Source organism: Engystomops pustulosus, chromosome 6 (assembly GCF_040894005.1).
Source record: "Engystomops pustulosus chromosome 6, aEngPut4.maternal, whole genome shotgun sequence".
Taxonomy (NCBI): domain Eukaryota; kingdom Metazoa; phylum Chordata; class Amphibia; order Anura; family Leptodactylidae; genus Engystomops; species Engystomops pustulosus.
Genome location: NC_092416.1, coordinates 143,483,350 through 143,505,557, shown reverse-complemented (window position 1 = coordinate 143,505,557; position 22,208 = coordinate 143,483,350). Strand labels below are relative to the sequence as shown.

The following is a 22,208-nucleotide window of genomic DNA, read 5'->3' as shown; positions in this document are numbered from 1 at the left end:
CATATACAGACACAAACAAGATAATAAAATATAAAATTGCTGTTTTCCTTCTATTCTCTCCCCATAAATAATAAAAGTTGGATAGAATTCAAAAATCCAGACAAAAGTTCATGTAACCCCACAAAAAAAACAAGCCATTGTAAAGCTTTTTTAATGAAGAATTTGAAAAGTTATAGATGTCAAAATACACCAAAAACTTTTTTTCTCAAACAGTCTTCTTTTTCTGAAATAGTAGTAAAAAAATCTAAATATTTGGTATAGTTATGTTGTATTGTAAGCTGCACATAACTTCTTATTAAAAAATAAGCGGCTGAATTGCTTTTTTAATCCCACCTCCCAGGAAAAAGTGAATCCATTTTAACCTTTTTCTTATTTTACCTCTAAAATGATGTCATTGAAAAATTTTACATGTTTTGCAAAAAATAAACTCATATGAGCCCATGACTGCAGAAAATTAGGTCTTGTGAAAGATGAGAATGGGAAAATGGTTTTTATATGTTTTTTATTATGTTTCCATAATGTATGAAAAAGTTTTTGGGGAAGATTTATCAGTTTTCCCACAGCTGTCTGTAAAATGAAAGCTGAGCTCTGATTGGTTACCATGGATAACTAGAACAGTTCCGCTCTCAGACACTGCTGATATATCTCAACTCAATGAAACAAAGTAAATGGCTAAATTAAAAACAATTGGTATTGCATCTTTCATAAGCTAATAAAAGTATTGTTTGTCGGGAAATGCAGTATTCTGGGTAAAAAAGGGCAATGTGTTACAGACAAATGCTGACAGGGGGTTTACAATTTGTTTGTCCTCGTTCAGGAGCAATGATCACTGTAAACAGCAGGCAAAGATCGGGATTGGACCAGTCAGCCTGTAAATTATCCTTAAAGGGAATCTACCATCAAAATCAAGAAAGATAAACCATGGAGACTTACTCACTGTGTCTGTGCTAATATTTGTTATCAATGGCCGCCTCCCTTCTAAAAATCAACTTTTATAATTATGCTAATGAGCCAAGAGGGTTCCAGGGGGTGTTACCGGAACTCTGTGCTGTAGATTCACCGGCTGTAACAGTGTGCATTCCCTTACTCCTACTGTGTGCTGAAACTTCCTCTGCTACATAGGAAGGGGGAGTGCTGAGAGAGCAGGATTCAAAGTGAGACAGCCCAACAGCCTGTGAAGGTGCAGCACGGTGTGTCTCTGGTAACACCCCAGGTAACCCTTCAGGCTAATCATTTTAAAAGTTAATTTTTGAGGGAAGGAGGAGAGGGATAATAAATATAAGATTACTATAGTCACTGTGCCTGGATCTATGAGCAAAGTGTTCTGATGGTAGATTTTAAAGATAATCCATCGATATTTGTTAAGGAAAACCTGTGCTGAGTATTACAGATCGAGAGGCACTCCCATAGTGGGAACATTTCTGATGCTTACAATCAAACATGCCACAATTTTGAACATTAAAAGAGAGATAAAACATGGGCCAATTCCAAATTAAAAGACTGTCTACTATCGGCTGGAAAAGTGGAGTTCGGAAAAACTTATCTCGGTTACATATTTGTGTAAGCTTACGTTTTGACATTGTAATTATATCTTTGTAACATCTATGCCCAGGCTTCAGCACCATCCTCTGTCAGTAAGAACAGCGAAGGATGCTCTCAGGGCTGGCGCCAGCACTAGGCATACCCAGGCAAGTGCCAGGGCTCCTGGGGGGTCCACATAAAGCTGTACACAAAGAATCCATGGGGGTGAAATCTAATGAATCCATAGGGTGTGAGGGGGCTGTATATAAAATAACCATGAGGGGGCTATTTGGGATGATAAACTAGGGAATATTTTAGGGAACAGGAGGCTGTTTTAGCTTCTGAATTTTTAATGCCGCCATGTGATTTCACTGCAAAGGGGCCCACTGAGGTTCTGTCGCCCAGGGGCCTACTAAAACCTGGAGCCGACCCTGGATGCACCGATGAGTGTGATTTTGTTACATTCTATCCTTACTGCTCTGAACAATGCTTTACTACTTTTCTGTTTCAAAGGAGTTGTCCGGGAATTAATATTTTTCTAGTCACGGCTGGGAGAGGGGCAGCAAAAAATAAGAGCTTATACTTATATAAAAAGACACATATACATGTTTTTTTTCTCACTGATGAGACATGAAATCAGAATAAAACTTTCCTGTTTTAGGTCTGTTAGGATGTCCAAAAAATTTTACATTTTCCAAATGCCAGAATAATGAGAGAAAGAGAATTTTTATTACTATTTGTAGTCAAAGTTTACATACATCTGGCAGCAAAGACTTACCGATTGTTGCTAGCACCGATCAAGGGTGCTAACCCGCACATCACTGCTTGCAAAGCTTCAAAAAGATGGCGGCGCATGGGAGCCGCCATCTTGTTGGAGATCGTCACTCCCCGTGACGTCATCAGGGAGCAGCAATTGGTTGCCATGACAGCCTCGGGTCTTACGAATATCCGAGGCTGTCTGGATTCAACCCATTCATTACTATGTGCTAATATATAGCAATATATGGTAGGATCAATCAGATAACCAAGGGTTAAAGTACCCTAGGGGTCTGAAAAATAGTACAAATAAAAAAAAGTTAAAAAAAAAAATTATAATAAAAAACCCTAAAAATTCAGATCACCCCCCCTTTCCCTAGAACTGATATAAATATAAATAAACAGTTAAAAATCACAACACATTAGGTATCGCCGCGTCCAAAAATGTCCAATCTATCAAAATATAATAACTGTTTTTCACTGTGTTTAACCCTGTAACGGAAAATAGCGCCCGAATTTGAAAATGTCACTTTTTTGCCATTTTGAAAAATAAAAACAAATTCAATAAAAAGTGATCAGAAGGTCGTTCAGCCCTAAAAATGCTAGCATTGAAAACTTCATCAAAAGTCGCAAAAAATTACACCACCCACATCTCCGTACACCTAAGTATAAAAAAGTTATTATCACCAGAAGATGGCAAAATCTAAAAAAAAAAAAAAATTTGTACAGGTTATCATTTTTGTATGAGAACATTAAAAAACCTATATAAATTAGTTATCACCGTTATCGCACCAACCCAAAGAATAAAGTAGACATGTGATTTGGGGCGTACAGTGAAAGCCGTAAAATCCAAGCCCACAAGAAAACGGCGCAAATGCGTTTTTTCACCAATTTCACTACATTTTTAATTTTTCTCCCACTTCCCAGTACACGGCATGGAAGAATATATACTGCCCCCATAAAGTGCAATTTATTACGCAGAAAACAAGCCGTCACACAGCTCTTTAAGTGTAAGAAAAAAAAAAAAAGATTTTTGATTGTGGGGAGTGAATAATGGAAATGAAAAAACAAAAAAGGGCCAAATCCTTAAAGGGTTAAAGACGGCTTGTCACCCATAAAAAGGCACTAGGCCGCTAAAGTAAGCAGCTCCGAGCACTATCCCAGATGTAGCAGTGTTAAAGACACTGCCTCGCTGTACAATAGGAATGCCAGACCAAACTCACAGCCACATGAAGCCTGGCAGTCACCCCCGGCCTATGGAGTGGGAGGGGTAATCCGGGGGAGAAACAGCACCTCGGACCACCCCATCATGAATACACCGGATCTATTGTACAGCACGGCAGTGTCTGCTAGCGTTATCGGAGGGTTCCAATAACGCTAGCAGTGTAACACTGCTGCATCTGGGATAGCACTAGATAGTGCTAAAGTAAGCAGGTCCTAGTGCCTTTTTTATGGGTGACAGGTCCTCTTTAAACTGTATGACTTGGGTAAAACATTTTGGACATTCTTCCACAAGCTTCTCAAAATAGTTGGTAGAAATTTGGGCCCATTCCTCCTGACAGAACTACTGTAACTACTCGCCTGCTTGCACCTGCCTATTCAGCTTTGCCCATAAATTTGTGATGACCACTCCAAAACATTGACTTTGTTACTCTTAAAGCGTATTCCCATTTCAGCAAATGTTATTGTATATATATATATATATTATTGTGTGTATAATAAAACATTATCCAATTTTCCCTTATACTTTCTGCATCAATTCCTCACTGTTTGCTGGATCTCTGCTTGGTGTCCTACTATAGAAAGCTTCTATGTTACTTCCAATAGCCAGTAATCTGATCATGATCACACAGGTGCACGTGCACCTGTGTGACCATGGTCAGATTTCAGTCCACAGGCAGTAAACATGGAAGCTTTATATAGCATGACAGCAAGCAGAGATCTAGAAAACCATGATGAATTGATACAGAAAGTATAAGGGAAAATGTATTAACTTTTCATTATACAAACAACAATATGTACTTGTTGAAATGGGAATACCCCTTTAACCCCTACACACACCAGGAAGCACTATTATGTCCTGGTGCTTTGGAAGGTGTATGCTGAGAGTTCAAGAGTTGAGCTCTCTCCTTACACAGCGGGTGTCAGCTGTATAACACAGCTGACACCCGCCTGTAACTGCTGTGGTCAGTGCTGGCACCTAACAGAGCTGCTGGTGGGTATCGCCATCTTGGATGGCCAATCGGCGCCCTCCAATGACGTTACCGGAGGGTACTAATCGGATGCCATGGCAGCCTACAATCTCATAGAGACTCGTAGGCCAGGCATGGATAGTGATCTCTAATATCCTGCTGATGGCAGGCTATTAAAGTTTATAAATTACTGTATAATGCAATACAGTGCATTATAAAGTGTGAGCAATCAGATAAAAAAAAGAAATTGCCATTTTTCCATCCATGAATATTTGAATAAAAAATTATCAAACAGTCATATAGGTCATAAATTGATATAAATTAAAATGACAACATGTACCTCAAAAAATACACCTTACATAGGTCCTAACACCAAAGTGGGAAACAGTTATTGTCCTCAGAATTTGATAAAACGGCAATTTATTTTTTTATAAATAATTTATTTATAAGATTTACATTTTTTTTAAATCTACTAAAACCTAATAAATATATTAATTTGGTATCCCTGTGATCATACCGACCCAAAGCATAAAGGGAAAGTGTCATTTATAGTGCAGAATGAAAGCCCTAAAAACACAGCCCACAAGAAAACGCAGAAGAACTTTTCAGTACAATGCATAGAATATAAAATGGCGCTACTAAAAAGTACAATTTGTCCCACAGATAACAAGCCTATATACATCTATATACATAACGGAAAAATAAAAGAGCTATAGTTTTTGGAATGAGGGAGTAAAAAGCAGAAACGCAAAAATGAAAAAAAGGGCTGAGTCCTTTAAGGGTTGAGCCACTTTGTAACCAGTTTGGCAGCAGCTTTGGGTCATTGTCCATTTGGAAGACCCATTTCCACCAAAGACTTCTTCTTTTTCCTCCAAATGTAACAATAGTAATTATGGACAAACAGTTTAATTTGGTTTCCTCAGATCACAGGATATGTCTCTGAAATTAAGGTCTTTTTTTTGTTCCCTGTGTGCCAACATTAATCTGGCATTTATGTTTCTTTTGGAGTAATGGCTTCTTCCTGGCAGAGTGGCCTATGAGCCCAGCTTTAACCAGCATCATCACAAGGTCTTTTGCTCTTGGGTTAATATGCACATTCCGCACCAAAGCATGCTCATCTCTGGGACAGAGAACCATCTCATTCCTGAGGGGAATAATGGCTGGACATTCCGTTTTATTTGAACTTATGTATAATTGTTTGTACAGATGAACGATGCACCTTCAAGTTTCTGAAAATTGCACCCAAGGATAAACTAGACTTGTGAAGGTCTACAATTCTCTTCCTGATATCTTGGCCGATTGCTTTAGACATTTCATGTTGTTACACAAAAAAGCAGTGTGTTTCAGGTGTGCCTTCAAATACATCCACAGGTGTGTCGCTAATTAACTCAGATGTTGCTAATAAACAGATGCTTCCTTAGACCATCAAATTGTTTAAAGACATAGTAATCTTAGTGCAAGTAAATGTTTGACTCTACAGAAAGCAATATAAATGCTGTAAAGAATTATCTCTCGTTATCCTGGCATTTAGCAAATATAAATAATTTTGGTAATCCTTATTGACCTAAAACACGATAGACTTATTCTGATTTAATGTCAGATAGTGAGAATGTATATGTATGTGCCTTTTTATATAGTGTATGTAAACCTCTGGCTTCAACTGTGTGTATTTGCTTTACATAGAATGTGCTATATATCTACTTGGAATAATCATCTCTTCCTCTTATAAACGTTACATTCATGAGCTGCATGTTTAGTGCTCCTTTAAGAGACATGTTCTTTCAGCTAGGTGAGTGGGTGAGATCACGAATGTCTTCCAGAAGCTCATCAGTGATTAATAAACAGTATTCCTGGTGGAAAATGTGATGCTAATAAGGGAAACTGGCTCTTTACAAGACCACTAAACCTAAAGTACAAGCTGCTTTACATAAAAGAGTCACTAATGATCTTCATAAATATGGATGGAAAAGTTTCAAGAGTTTATCACAACCCTAATGATTCTGAATTCCTATTGAAAAGGGAAATTCACACAACTGTGATAATCTAAATCTGTGATAATATTGCATATATTTTATGTCTCAGAATAGGTTATAGATGTTCAACTGTGATGTACCAGGGGTTGCATGCATGTAAATACTCCATTCAATATCAGGGTAGTGCCAGAAATCTTATAGAAAGTAAATGGGAGTGTGGGAAATACCAGAGCGCTGTACTTTGCATTTTACAACACTCCAATACAATTGGAGCAGCAGGATGAATGTTTGACATACCACGTCATTCTATTAGTGAGAACTGGACACCATTTGTGTGAACTAGGATGGGGAATGTTTTTGTGATCCCAGACAGGGCCGGATTATAGGTGGGCTCCCGGGACTCGAGCCCTGGGGCCCCCACCAGATTGGCAATCCCCCTGCGATCTTGTCTCTTCCTAACCTGAAGGTGTGTCTATGACCTATAAAATTTTCGCTTTTCCGTTATTTGGGCCATGTGACGGCATTTTTATTTGCACGATGAGATGCTTTTTCCAGTGTTACCATTTTGGGGTTGGTATCACCTATTGTTGAAAATTTAGCAACTTTTTTTGAGGTCATGAGTAGAAAAGCATCAATTCTGTACTGGATTTTGTACTTTTTTTTTTTTCGTGTTCACCGTATAGCCTAATAATCCTGTTATCTTTATTCTATGGGTCGATACGATTACGGGGATACCAGACATGAATATTTTTTCTTATGTTTGCCAAATAAAACCCTAATGTGGGGAAAAATCTATCATTTTTGCATCGCCGTCTTCCAAGTGGCATAACATTGTTACGTTTTTGGCTACAGAGCTGGTTGATGGCTTGTTTTTTGCGGGACATGTTGTTCTTTGCAACATTATCATTCTGGAGTACATATGTTTTGTTGATCACTTTTTATTGCATTTTTAGTGGGATATAATAGGTATAAATCATAATTTTTGGCGGGTTTTTAACTTTTTTTTTTATGGCGTTCATCATATGGGTTCAATAGTTATTTAGTTTTATTCTATGGATTGTTACGGACGCGGTGATACTATATATGTGAGGTTTGTGTTATGATTTAGTTATTTGTCCCTTTATATGTTTTGGGGCTTATGGGCATTTTTAGTGATTTATAAAGTTATTTTTTATTGAAAAACATTTTTTTTAACATTTTTTACTTGATCCACCATGGGATATGAACAAGCAATCATCTGATTGCTTGTTCATGATAATACTCTGCAATACTTATGTATTGCAGGGCATTAGCAGTGCCAGCCTATGCAGATGCATAGGCTGACACTTTGCCTTTAAGATGACGTCACAGACGCCATCTTAAAGGCAATGCCTTCAGGCTTCTCTGGGGTCCCGATCGGACCCCAGAGGTGCCATAGCAGCGATCGCCCCCCCCCCTGAAAACGGCGAGGGGGGCGGGGTCTGGGGGCGATCGTGGGGTAAAGACCCCCGGCAGGCATGTTAAATGCCGCGGTCACGTTGACCGCGGCATTTAACGGGTTAAACAACCGCGATCGGAGCCACTCCGACCGCGGGTGTTAGCCGGGGATGTCAGCGGTAGATTACCGTTGAAATCCAGCGGCTCCCGATGCCGGTTCGGCTGCTGTGCAGCGCTGAACCGGCATCGTCTCTGCGCAGTAGCTGTACTGCGCTGAGCGCTATTCGCGGGACTAAGCCAGGTGGACACCTAAAGTTTGGGTCCACTCTTCTCTAGTCACAACGTTTTACCCTACTGAACTAATAGTCCCTTCAGGCAGGGGACTTTTATGTGAAATCTCACCCTTTTACCTATAAAAAAATATTCCCCAAAGTCTTTTCTCATGTCACTTTCGAAAGAGATGAACAAAGTTTAGTGGTGCTATAGTACCTAGAAACATACTACTGGTGACATACCAAAGGGTTTTGCCCATGAAAGAAATTTTAATCTCCTGGTGGTGTTTACATAATAAAGATAATTTTTAACCCCTTACTTTGCAATTTTAGTCAGTTTTATTGCTGGTTTTGGTCCCATCACTCAGTGATGATCAGTGTAAAATTCAGCAGTGTGGGCGGGCACTATCTGTGCAGACACTTCATGATCCCTCTGTGGTATGACATGCCGCATGCTGTCAATGTGCTTAGATTATCAGGGTACAGGGTTTATATACACTTTCATTTAGCTTCTGAACATTTTACTACCATCTGATACAAAAAGGAGAGATAAGACAGATGAGAGTCAGGAGACAGATATAAGAGACAATTACACATTCAGCTCTGCTACCTCACCTATAAAACACACAGTTAGCACTCCCATGAGATTCTTATCTTTAAGAACCACAAAACACAGAACCAAATATAGGGGCTGCCTGACTTTAGGGAAGAAAGGTAAATGAATGTGATGTCACATAAAAGAGAGAATTCTACAAAGAACATTTCATGAGGGGGCTAGTAGTTTAGTGGGGACAAGTTCCCTTAGAGTTAGCTGAGATGGACAGATTCTTACTACACTCACATATCTCCCTGTCTGTACTGCTTTAACTTGATATCAGGGAACTGGTCCAATCAAGTTCTGGATGGGGACTCTGAGATCTCATATAAGGTTTTCCTGCCATACAACTGTACTTGATGTAAGTCTTATTTGGAGTCAGTGTTTATCTTGACTTCTGCATTTTGGATTGCTTGACCCTTTGCCTGTTTTTTAGCCATCCGTTTTGCCTATTGATTCTGTACTGCATTCTGTAACCTCTTGGTATGCGTCAACTACTCTCTCATGTTTGTATTGTCCAGTGTTTGTCTCCATGTTTGCACTTTGACGCAGGAAGGGAATGTCAACCAGTTGTCACCTACCTCTTAGGATAGGCAATTAGGGAGGGACAGCTGAGAAGGGGATTTAGTGTTAGGGCTCACTGTCATTGTCTGTCGTACCAGTCCATTCTAGCTGTTCAGTTCTATTCACTTCATATTAACATGAAATTTAATCAACAATAAAAAGTAATAAAGGTTTTACCATGGGCTGACTGTATAGCCACATATCATGAACTTACATACAAAATATATCCATTTCACATAAAGCATGAAATAATTAGAATTAGAGACCAAGTACCGAAATTATGTACAAATATGTACAATTACAAGTGGCGTATTAATGAACAGACCTTGTGGACTGCTCTCTCCCACGTCTATTAAATGATGGCACAAAATTTCTGCACATCCTGTCCAAGATCCACAACCCATGTAATTGGCATTTGTAGGATATCAGTCGGTTAAATCAACATTAAAGCGGATCCGCATGACGCTGCACACTTGTTTTTTAAACGTCTTAGGATTGCTGTCTTATTATTTATTTTATTAGAGAGAATCTGTCATAAGGAAATGATAATCCTTGTCATATGTCGGTGTCGGTTTTGATGACATTAATTTGTGGTGATTGACGCGGATGAGGATAAAATAAAACCCTCAAGTGCTATTTGTAGAAATGCTTTCAGAGGTTTCCCATGATATTCTCTTTAGGTAATGCCCGCACGCTGAAAAATAATAACCTGCTCTGATGTGGGGAAAGTGTAATAGCTATTTTGTTTTTGTGCACAATATTCATATTACAAGGATTTTTATAAGCTATTCCATTGATAAATTAAGGTATGTGAAAAATGAGGAACCATTTAAAGTCCATAAGGTACAGAACCCAGCTCATCCATGCAGTGTCGGACTGGCCCACCAGAGTACCAGAGGATCCACCGGTGGGCCCTGGCTCAACCCAATACTGAACCCCAGAGGTCCATCAGAAAACACAACAACTTGGAGGCTGCTGGAGTATATTTCCTCGGGAATATTGAAGAGTGGGCCCCCAAATTTATTTTCTCTGGTGGGCCTAAGGAAACCCAGTCCGACACTGCATCCATGATCAGTGCGGGCTCATCACAGCAGTGCGATCTCCAGTGGTTGACGAATAATCCACTATGTTGGGTTTAATTGTCTACAGTGGGAGACAACTTTTTCATGCAGCTGAAACCGCTTGGGGCCAATCACAGCCCAAGTTTTCTTGCAACATCTTAGTGGTACCAGGGATATCTTGTGGATACTGATGGACCAGGGGCTCATCCACATGTGGCTGCCACGGAACATTGTAGTCCCAGTATTATGGGTCTTTCAAGAAGACAATATATTTCCAGATGACCAGTTAGACCATTAAAGACATCATGGGGAAGAGGTTACGGTCTTAAGACTCCTTCGATTACCGAGTGTGTGTCTCTATAGAGGACCATGTATTATCATATGATTGTTCAGTATGTAACAACATAGAAATACATGATTAGCTAAAGCTTAGCCGGCGATAACAGCTGGTTGGAGGGGGAAGACATGCAGTGATCAGCTCATTGCTGTGGTCTCATTAATTTCTATCACTGTCACACAAAATAGATCTTGTTTCCTCCATGTTACTTCAGCAGGCACAGGGACAGCTCTGACAACTGTCTAATGCAACGATCCTGCAAACAGTAGTATAAATCTCAGCTCCAGAGCCTGGTATGAACTAGAGAGAAGTCATCGATCAGTCTCCATATACTCTGGGAAGAAACACATGTATTCTATGGATTTTAAACATAAGGTGATTTTAAATGTGCAGTCACAATCGAAACCCTACAGTAGAATGAGACAAACGCAGGACAAACTATGTTTTTATCTTCATATCTTTGCTCTGACTTTTGCAGAAAAAAATGCTTTGAGTGATGAGGCCAAAGCCCAAAAGATGTCAGTGACTTCAATAAGTTTCATTTGACTTCCTTTCTAGTGACCAACATTTTGCCAGATGATAAAATCACAGATTTGAACTGAGCCTACATTTTAGGTTTTACTCAGCATCAATGCTGATCACTAGTAGTCAGTTCACTAGGGCTCCCAATGATCACAAAATTTATGGTCAAACTATCTCCTGCACAAATAGAGTCTTTGGGGGAGATTTACCAGAAATGTCTGAGAGCAGAACTGTTCTAGTTGCCTATGGCAACCAATCAGAGCTCAGCTTCCATTTTCCCACAGCTGTTATTAAAATTAAAGCTCAGCTCTGATTGGTTTCCATGGGCAACTAGAAGAGTTTTACCTCAGAAACTTTGTAGCTCCCTTCTAAATAACAGAGCAAAGAAACTATTGCTATAGGCGCTGCCATAGAGTGGAGCTATATTGGTATCCTGGGGGAATTATTGTGATCACTGATCCCTGGGACCCAAATGAATATGTTCAGTTGCTTTATAGGTAAATCAGCTCCTGCTTATATGGGCAATACAGTTCCATTCACAAAGGCGACTGAGCAGGTTCGGTCTGGCCCGCCATGGGAGGCCCCTGCCACTGGCTGCAATAGTAATCGATGCACGACGCAACATCATCGCATGGCCGCGCACCTCTCCCAGCGCCACCAGCGACAGGAGTCGGACACATGATGAGGTGAGTACATTTTTTTTTTTGCTGTTGGCAAAAGGAAGGGGTGGGGGCCTCAATAAAATTTGAAGGGGAGGGCCTTAATAAAATATGGAGGGGGTGATGGCAATGCGTATGGGGTGGGGGCCTTAATAAAATTAATAAAATATGGAAGGGGGAATGGCAGCGTGCATGGAGGGCTTTAATAAAATATTGGGGGGGGGGGAAGAGTGCATGGGGGGCCTTAATAAAATAAGGAGGGGGAAATGGCAGTGTGCATAGGGGGCCTTAATAAAATATTAGGGGGGATGGCAATGTGCATGGGGGACAGGCCCGGCGCCAGCACCCGGCCAACCCGGGCAAGTGCCGAGCCCCCGGGGTACTGGAGGGGCCCACTCGGGCCCCCGGATCAATTGTACCAGTGTCGCTATAAGACACTGGTACAATTGATCACCATCCGGATCGATCACTTTTCTGCCTCGATGCTGCGCTGGTCGGGAGCGCAGCATAGAGGCAGAATCTAAAACTCACCTGTCCCGGTTCCCACGATGCAGCGCACCGCAGGGTATGCGACGGCTTTGAAGCCGGCTCACATGATGACGTCATCGCATCACGTGTGCCGGCTGCAGAGCCGGCGCGTACGGGAGGCCCAGGCCGAAGACAGCTGCAGGCGCTGCTCCGGGGGAACCAGGAAAGGTAAATTTTTTCTTTTCCGGAGGGGAGTCAGTGTGTCCACAGGGGGAGGGAGGGGTTCAATGTGTCTGGAGGGGGTCATTGTGTTAGCAGGGGGGAGTTCAGTGTGTCTGGGTTCAGTGTGCCCGCAGGGGAGCGGGGGTTCAGTGTGTCCGCAGGGGAGGGGGGGTCAGTGTGTCCGCAGGGGGGGGATCAGTGTGTCCCCGGGGGGTTGGGGGGGATCAGTGTGTCCCCAGGGTCAGTGTGTCCGCCGGGGGAGGGGGCGCAGTGTGGCCACTGGAGGGCGGTCCATGGAGGGGCCCACTAAAACCTGGAGCCGGCCCTGATGGGGGACCTTTATAAAATAAGGAGGGGGGGAATGGCAGTGTGCATGGGGGGGCCTAATAAAATATGGAGCAGAGGAATTGCAGCGTGCATGGAGGGCCTTAATAAAATATTAGGGGGGGTGGATGGCAATGTGCATGGGGGACCTTAATAAAATAAGGGGGGGGTGGCAGTGTGAATGAGGGGCCTTAATAAAATATGGAGGGGGTGGCTGTAATTATGGGGGGCCTTAATAAAATATGGAGGAGGGGAATGGCATAGTGCATGGGGCTTTACTAAAATGTGGAGGGGGGTGGCAGTGTGTATGGGGTGCCTTATTAAAATCTGGAGTGGGGCAGTGTGTATGACATTGTTTTATCAAGGTGATACTATACTGTAAGTAACTGTGGTATTTTTAGGGGCACAGTGAGGGGGATCTGCTTCCCAGAGCTGAACACATCTACCTAAAAATTCTGTGAAGATTCTGGCCATAAAGGAGAAGACATGTCACTTGTGAGTAGGGTTATTGTCACCAGTTCTTATAAAGGTTTCAGCATTTCCTTATTGGAAGGTTGGTGCAGTGTGAACACTTACAAACCTAACCACAGTCCAGCCACCAATAGAAAGCCATGGAAACCAGGGGTAACCCTTATACTTTCCCTATCATTAATGCCCTGAGATAACGTCACCTCTGCAGCCCCAAACCAAGAGACGAGCACTAGCAGAGAATGAGGGAGAAAGGGATAAGCTTATCCTTTACTTCACTGCCCCCGCTAGTGCTTAGAAATTCGCTTATCCCAGAATATTTCTATGTAGTAGTAGGTGGGCCCCCAAAATCACTTTCACAGGTGGGCCCAGGCTCCCCAGTCGGACCCTGGGACTGAGGAATCCACATTGTTATGATCACCACTGGATGTAGCCCCTCTGACCAGATATATATCCCATATCCAGTATATAGGGGATACATCTTTGAAGCTGCTTACCCTTGTTCACTTCTAATCACCGAGATCCATGTAGTGAGCATATGATAAGAAATTCTCCATGCTACATAAGGAGATATATTTCCATCTGCATAAACTTTGGTGATTTTTTAAAATTTTATTATTTTTTTCTGTTTTTATGTAAGTTCGACTGTAAATCACTCGTAACGCTGTCCCCTTGAATCCAAGTTCTCACCTGCATCACGGAAAGTGCCATATCCACAACCCTTACATTTTACATGACAAAATGAAATTTAGTGATAGTGAGCCATCTGCCTGCTCCTCAGCGAGACAGTGGGGGATCCTTGTTTCTATAGGACAGGAACTACCATTAACGGGTGAAGTTCCACCTGAACTGTAATAACAATTGGTTGTTTTAGCAGAATAAATCTACCTACAATTTATATACCATATACTCCTCACAGTGTTACTGAGAAGCCCGGACGCTACCCGGACGCTACACCATATTCCAGCTCCTGGATAAACCCCAATACCATATGCGTAATGTGGACTCCTTTCTAGGTAACAGGCCCTGCTAGAGAGCGCTGTCCAATAGAAAACAATAACCTCTCACCCAGCATTTTAGAAAGATTAATCTTCAATATGGCATAATAAAATGTATAGTATAGTTGACATGTATAGAAAAGTTATGGTTAAGAAAAAACGATATTATTCTTTTCATAATGTCATATCAGCAATCCAAGCCCTGCTACACCCCCATTCATAACCGAGCACAGGCAGTGTGGATATAAATAAGGAAATCCTATATATAACCCCAGAAAGCACCTACACACCCAGGAGAGGAGCACTCCCCCATGCACTGAGCACACACAAGCAGACGATGAGAGGGAGCGATCCAGGGAAGGGAGGGATAGGAGGAGAAGAGCACAAGACAGTAAATGAGACCTCTGGGGACAGGAGAGACAAATGCTGGAAGATTATGCACAGACAGGGGAATGTAGACAAGTAAGACACAAATGAGAAAATCTATGCAAGTCACAGAGATATGGCGGTCTCACCAAGAGAAGGCGGGGGACTTTAGGTGTAGGGTCCATGATGGAGGCAGCCCCGATGAGAGGGTCTGGAGCAGACATTCTGCTCCTCTCCTCGGAGAGGTCTCTCAGAGCCTCAGGCTCAGGTTACAGAAATCCTGCAGCCTTTGCAACCTGACAGGGTATATTTAGCAGTGTTTGGGGGACAGGGAGAAACGCAAACGAGCGAGGGGGCTTACAGGCTATAAAGGGATAAGGCTGACCCAGGAGGCTCTGGTAGGGAACCGGTACACAGGAGCTATGGATACCCTGCACTATGCAGACACTTCAAGTAGCATATGCTACCATTAGACTGATTAATTCTACCATTTTTCAATATACTTTCTGTATTACTTCCTCATGATTTTCTACATCTCTGCTTGCTGTCATTTTCAAGAAAACTTCATTGCTTACTTCCTGTAAGTAGAAATTTGTCCCTGGTCATGTGATGTCACACAGGTGCCACCTCGTTATATCACACAACTCTGATTACTCTCTATTATATAACGAGCTGTGCACCTGTGTGTCATCACATGACCAGGGACAGATTTCTCTCCACTGGAAGCAAACAATGTGACTATAGAATGGCAGCAAGCAGAGACCTAGAAAACCATGAGGAATTGATACATTGTAAATTGCACTCCATGTATCATCCAGATATAAAAAGAAAAAGGTATCTTTCATATATGCAGGTAAATTAATACTTCTTTTGATGCTCTTTTCCATTCTTAAAGGTTAAGTATCAGTTCCAAATACCCCACAAGTAAAAAAGCATTATGTAGAGTACTTTATGAATCCATTCATAATGTCCCGAGAAGCTAAGATAAAAACTGAAATTTTTATAGTGGATTGGTAGACTCCATTTAATATCTATAGTATTCAACCATTCAATGGGATTATTGGAGAATCCAATATCTATGGGGTATGGACACCAGTGGCTGCCTTTTTCTGAAGGAAAATGTATGGGCTTTTTCCTTCATGACATGAATTGTCTAGCAGCAACCCTTTTGCAAATCATGGTATGATGAGGCCTAAGGTAACTTAAAGGGGTTGTCCATCCACATAAAATGCCACATCAAATTTTCCCCTACCCACTAAGTCAGTGATGGCGAACCTTTTAGCAGCCGAGTGCCCAAACTGCAACCCAACCCCCCCCTTATTTATCGCGAGGTGCCAACCAAAAATAAAAGCAGTAACTTATTGCTCCCTGTTCTTCAACGACGTTCGATCATATTGGCCTCCTGAGGACAAGATGGAAAATTTGCATCATTTTAGCTTCTTGCCAGTGTCCCTCTGTACACAGAGAATCGTGGGGCCAGCAGAAGGTCTTCCAAAGATAATTCGTCCCTGTCTACTCATTCTCCCTCTTCCTAAATACCCAAGTAGTGAAGTATCACTTAAATATATGACTGAAAGCAGCACCTTTTAAGTTGCTTAGAACTGCAGGAAGATTCTTTGAGTTCGCCTGGTGTGCTTGGGTGATGGCCCGGGTGCCCACAGAAAGGGCTCCGAGTGCCGCCTCTGGCACCCGTGCCATAGGTTTGCCACCACTGCACTAAGGGATAACCTGCCGATTGTGGGGATCCCCAAAATCTCACCGGGTAAAGGACCTTAGATGACATCACCCTGGTCACATGACATTAAGTGCTCAATGACGTAACAGAGCTCTCTCTCAATGTTCCACACAGCAGCGTACCGTAGCAGTGAGACCTGTCAATCAGGAACAATGAGGCAGGGCAATGCAAGTAAATTTTAACTCACTAGGACTAGGACTCACTAAGTGTGATTTGACTCACATCAGGTGAGTTGCATATAAGTTTACAAACTGATTTTTTAACATTGAAGCCATGGAAAGGAACCATTTATGGTTAAGGGCAGTGCTTTTTAATCACAGTTTTTAATTAAATATTTATTTTGGGTGGGTTAATTTAAATGGCAGGTTCTCTTTAAATCTAAAAGTCTACCAAGTTTATGAATATATATGTTAAGTTTTTAGAATTTTAGACATAAACATGTGGGCTCTAAGAATTAATTCATCTGGTGGGTTAAGGACTCATCAGTCTGATATTGATTTCAGAGTTTTGTGTAGCTTTTTGGGTAATATAATAGTTCTAAGGTACTTACATTTTAATGAAGCCCTTGTTATTTTTTTTCCCCCGTTTTAGAGAACGTCGACTTATGTCTGGTTTATTTTTTTGTTTGCCTTTCAAGCCAAGCTGATTGGTCGGCATTATTCTAGGAATAGAAGCTTCTTCTTATAGGAAACACGCTGATTATTTACAGTTCAGTAATAAAGAGCATATTTACAGCCTCAGTCCAAGTTAAGTGCTGCCTTCTCCTGGCTCTTTAGCTGTTCGGTGTTGTGACATCGCTGTCACCTGTTACTAATAGAGGTTTCTTTGACACTTGGAAATAAGATTGGCTGAGCCAAAGCTCAAATTCCAGGGAGCTGACAAGATCTGTACAGCGACTATTCTCTGCCTCAGATATGTATTAGATACGCTTTCCCTCCTGTTTTAAATGTCTCCTTTTACCCAGTATTGATGACATTGAATCATTGCTTCCATCACAGGTGTGTATTAGCTGACCAAATCCATCCATAGCTGTCTCCATTAGGGGGCGTTGTCAGTCCAGTCACATAAAGCTAAACATAAGACCTTGTAGGCAAAGCATGTCCTGCATTAGAGGGATCATTTTTATATTTATGTAAATGAGCAATGGATGTCCAGTACACCCTCTCTTGTTCAGTTTTATCCCCCAGTGCCTTCCACTCAGTGACCCTTCATAACGCCCCAATCCCTTGTGAATTTGTACATGTCTGCATTCTACATCACAACCCATTGAAATGCTTATTTTAATGTCAAATAAAAATTAAGATACATCTGATTTTCTTAAAGGACATCTATCACCAGGGTGAAGGACTGTATGCAAAAGAGCTTGAGGGGCTCCAGGCTCCATTAAAAGCTATGGAGCCTGGAGCCCTTCAGGCTCATTTGTATACAGTCCTTCATCCTGGTGGTACATGCCCTTTATAAAAGGCATGCTTTTGATGGAGGACATTCCACTTACAAAGCCACAAGTTATATATTTGTAATTTAATAATGATGGACACTGGAGTTGTAACTGAAAAGGAACTTTTCAGTCATCACATTTATTACAAATACAGCTAGTGTCAGGTTCTCATACAGCCCTATTAACTAAATGCCACCCTTCTTTTAGATAAAATAGTTTTCCTCACATCCCCATAAAATCAACTTTATGTTACCCTACCTGGCATTAGAGATGGCATGTCCTGTTCAGAAGGCCCCTGCCATCTACTCCCCCCCAATACCATATGTCCCCTACCATTTACCACTTTATATCATGTGACCAGGGTGATGTCATCTAGGGTCCTTCAACCAGTAACATTTGCTTTACCCAGTAACCCATACTCCATGGAGGCTGCTGTGATTTCATGTGATCAGATATTAATGTAAGAGAGTTATAATGGGTTAAGTTACTGGGTAAAGCAAATGTACTGGGTAAAGGACCTTAGATGAAATCATCGTGGTCACATGACATGAAGTGCTCAATCATGTAACTGAGCTCTCTCTCTCTGTTCCAGCATGGCGCTGTGTAAAACATTTGACAGATTTTTTCTACCCCTTATGATAGTGCTGTGTATGTCTGTAGCTGAATATTGTCAGGCAGTCCCAAAGTACTAGTTCCATACAGCAGAATATCCTAGCAGTGAGACCTGTCAATCAAGAACAGGGCTATACAAGTAACATTTAATCTTCAGGACCCCATTAATGTCATTGTACTCACATCAGGAGAGGTGCTTATAAGTTTACAAACTGATTTTTTTAACACTGTAGCCACAGAAAGGAACCATTAAGGGGTAAGGGCAATGCTTTTTAATCATAGTTTTTATGAAATATTTATTTTGGGTGGGCTAATTTAAATGACAAGTTCCATTAAAACGGAATTTGTGACCACAATTGGACCCCAAGAAACTAACACCAATGTAGGTCAAAGTATACACAAGCCTTTGCAGGCTTTTTCCTTCCTAAAATCGCAGATTTATATCTGTAAATAGAGTCACAAACCTCCATCTCTCTTGTAATAACCCTATAGGGCACAATTACTTACCTGTCCTCTGGAGTTCACAGAAAGTGCATAATGCACCGCGCCTCGATTCACTAAGATCGTGCGCCTGATATCGTGAATGTGTAGCTCCCCCCCGCTCAGGTCCAACAGAGTTCACCATCTTTTAAGTGCATGTAAGTGCATGGGCTTGCGACACAATTTGAAAGTTAAATACCGCGCTTAGTCCGACAATTTGCAATTTAATGTTGTGTGGAAGCCAGCGCAGCTGCGCCAAAAAATGGTTGCGTGCGCCAAGATCCCAGCGTATATACTTGTCAAAGCCGTGCAACTCCCAAAAAAGGCAAATAGCCTGACAACAGTGAGCAGTCTATATGTAGCCGCTCTTCCACCGTTGCTGAACTTCCCCACTTCCATAGGATTATGTCTCTACCCTATTCAATACATGGCTGAGCTGCTGTGGGTAGGTTTGCACATAAGCCACAGCATTGTACTGCTCTGATAACATAAGCACTTCAGGCTTATTTGCATATATCAAATATATATATATATATATATATATATATATATATATATATAAAATTCTGTATTAGCCCAAAACAAAGGTATGGGTGGACAGTGGGGCTCATTTACTAAGGGCTCCGCTGCTGCACCTTCATCGGGTTTCCCGATTTTTTCTGTTTTGTGCGGTATTCCGCCGTGATTTTGGCGCACGCGATTGGATTTTGGCGCAATCACGCCAGCTTTCAAGCGACAGAGATTGGGGGGGGCGTGGCCGTCGGATTCGGAAAAACCGCGGAATTTAAAGAACAAAATGTGTCGCAAAATCAATCACTTACATGCATCGGGTAGAAGCAGGTGAACTCCGGCGGACCTCGGCGCAGCAACGACACCTGGTGCATATTTGGCGCACAACCTTAGTGAATCCCGGCAGAACCCGAATCCTCGCTGGACAACGCGCCGCAGGATTGCAACTGGATCGTGTAAGTAAATGAGCCCCAGTGTGTGCATAGCCCTACATTTTTTTGGGGATTGAAGCGTGGTAAAAAGTTCCCTTTAATGTGTTGGGTTATATGTCCTGCTGTCAGTAACCATGTTCCAGACTGTCAGAAGAGAATGTGCCGAGGGGATAAGCTACACATTTGGAAAAATTGGAACTGATTTTCTCATCCTATTTTTTGACAAAGTGTGTTACAATGTAGTTCATAGTAGTTACACAAAGTCATCTCCTTGTATAATAATAACAAGGCAACATATTAGCTATTTAGGAACAACTATGCAGCCAACTTGAGAACTTATTTTACACTTATCATATTGTTTGCTTTCAGTCACTGTATTCATAAAAATGTTCATAAAATTACTTTATTTATAATGCTAGTGCACTTCGGATTTATTTATCACCCATTCAATAAACCACATTTGCTACATATCTTTGATGTCTTTCGGTCTTGTTATTTTGATAACATAATTCTCACAATTAGTCACAATTTCCTTGCTGCCCACCCACTGATTCCAAAACAGCTCTGTTTACAGTTGGGAATCTATTCCTTACTGCTTTGGTTATTAGCTTATGGCATGTCATTAGGCTTCTTAAAAGTCATATACTGATGTAGAGGGCATTGTAGTATTGCTCTGCGTAAGCCATAGAAAGCAGAATAGTGAAGAAATCTGACAATAGAGGATACCCCTCACCAATTTCTCTACCCTTAATAATGCGAAAGTGTCTCATCGCGCGTTACTACAATTTACTATGCTACCATTTCCATCATACCTCACCACATGCCAGCCCTAACCCACTTCTCTAGTCTTTCTGTAACCACTGGCACTGTTCCCTCTTCCTTCAAATATTCAGATATCGCACCCATCATAAAGAAGCCATACCGAACCATCACCCTATCTCCATTAGCTGAAACAATCCTGAAACCACATGTAACTATACTCCTACCTTTCCTCCAACTCACTCTTCGACAAACTACAATCTGGTTTCTGACCCCATTACACCACTGAGACTTCTCTGACCAAAGTCTCCAATGACCGACTGTTTGCCAAAGCCAAACAGCATTATTCTGCTCTCCTGTAGATTTGTCCTTGGATACTGTTGACCATTCAAAGACACTATACATCCCTTGAAATCCCTGGCGCTTTCCTGGATTTCCAGATTCCTCATCAGACCAATCTCTAGGTAAGTATGAAGGTTTATTTTTTTTAATAGTGCCCACAGAGAATCAGGGCAATTTGGGACACTAGACCACAGGTCCATAAGAACCTATGGGTGCTCTAGTGCCCCAAATCGCCCTGACAGGTGCTCTTTAATATGAATAAAACAGAACTGTATATACATAAAGTATGGAAAAGTACAATACAGTATATTGGCCCACATTTGTTAACGCCATAATGACCAGGCCCTTTTTTCATTTTTGCTTTTTCATTTTTTACTCCTCTACCTGGGGAGTAAATCTGGTACATTCAGTTCATGTAATTGTGGCACATGCAGGGTGCGGCACATTCATGAAGACCGAGCTCTGATCCTCAGGAATCACATTAATTCATTAGAGTACATAGTGCAGTTTTCCTCACCAATAATAAAGGTGGGCCATTTGTTTTTTTTTCACACATAGAGGTTGAAAGACAGTTACAAAGCGCAACAATAAAACACTTTGGAAATACTACACATGTTTTTGAGGTGTCTATATCTCGCTAAGATGTGCATAATTTGAGATCTTTAATACTGTAAGGAAATGCAACTTTATGAAGCACTAAACAAAACGAGAAAAATAAAAGCTGCACAGCGGAAATATCCAGAGATCTTCCCCCCATCCTGCCTATGCTGTGCATGTTTATTATGGCAATACACAATGCCCAATAGGCAACCTATTCTCTCAGTAACATCTAAGCCACATGTGCAGCATAGGACAGCATAGACAGTGTTCATAAAACCCGCTAACATACCTATAATCATATCCATAACAGCATAACCTCACATCAAGAACAATAGTAATCCTCACAGAATGTCATTCAGGTTTATGGGGTTATGGAAGAAAAAAATACAATCTGTATTAAAACCTTTATCTTCTAACAGTATGGAACGTTTTAACAGGTTTCTGAAGAAAAAATATGTGCCTAAAAATAACTGTACTTGTTAATTGTTTGTTCTTTTCCGGGAGTGAGAGAAATGTTAGGCACTGCACTCTTGTTCTTGTGAGTGGAAGAAGCAAATGAAGGAAGCTTGTCTTAGAATTAATATTTG

The 22,208-nt window shown here is 41.4% G+C and overlaps 1 protein-coding gene across 6 annotated transcripts in view; it reads right to left on the bottom strand.

Annotated features, from left to right (window-relative positions):
• The window catches only part of CACNB1 (calcium voltage-gated channel auxiliary subunit beta 1), a 66,815-nt gene that overhangs the window by 36,621 nt on the left and 7,986 nt on the right, over nucleotides 1–22,208 (bottom strand). For 2 of the 6 annotated variants that reach the window (XM_072111528.1, XM_072111533.1), the window contains exon 1: nucleotides 14,864–15,001. The exons of the other annotated variants lie outside the window; for them this stretch is intronic. In XM_072111528.1, coding sequence (XP_071967629.1) covers nucleotides 14,864–14,938 — 75 coding nt within the window. In that variant the 5' untranslated portion in view covers nucleotides 14,939–15,001. Of the gene's footprint in view, nucleotides 1–14,863; nucleotides 15,002–22,208 lie in introns of those variants that run through there. 6 annotated transcript variants of the gene reach the window in all.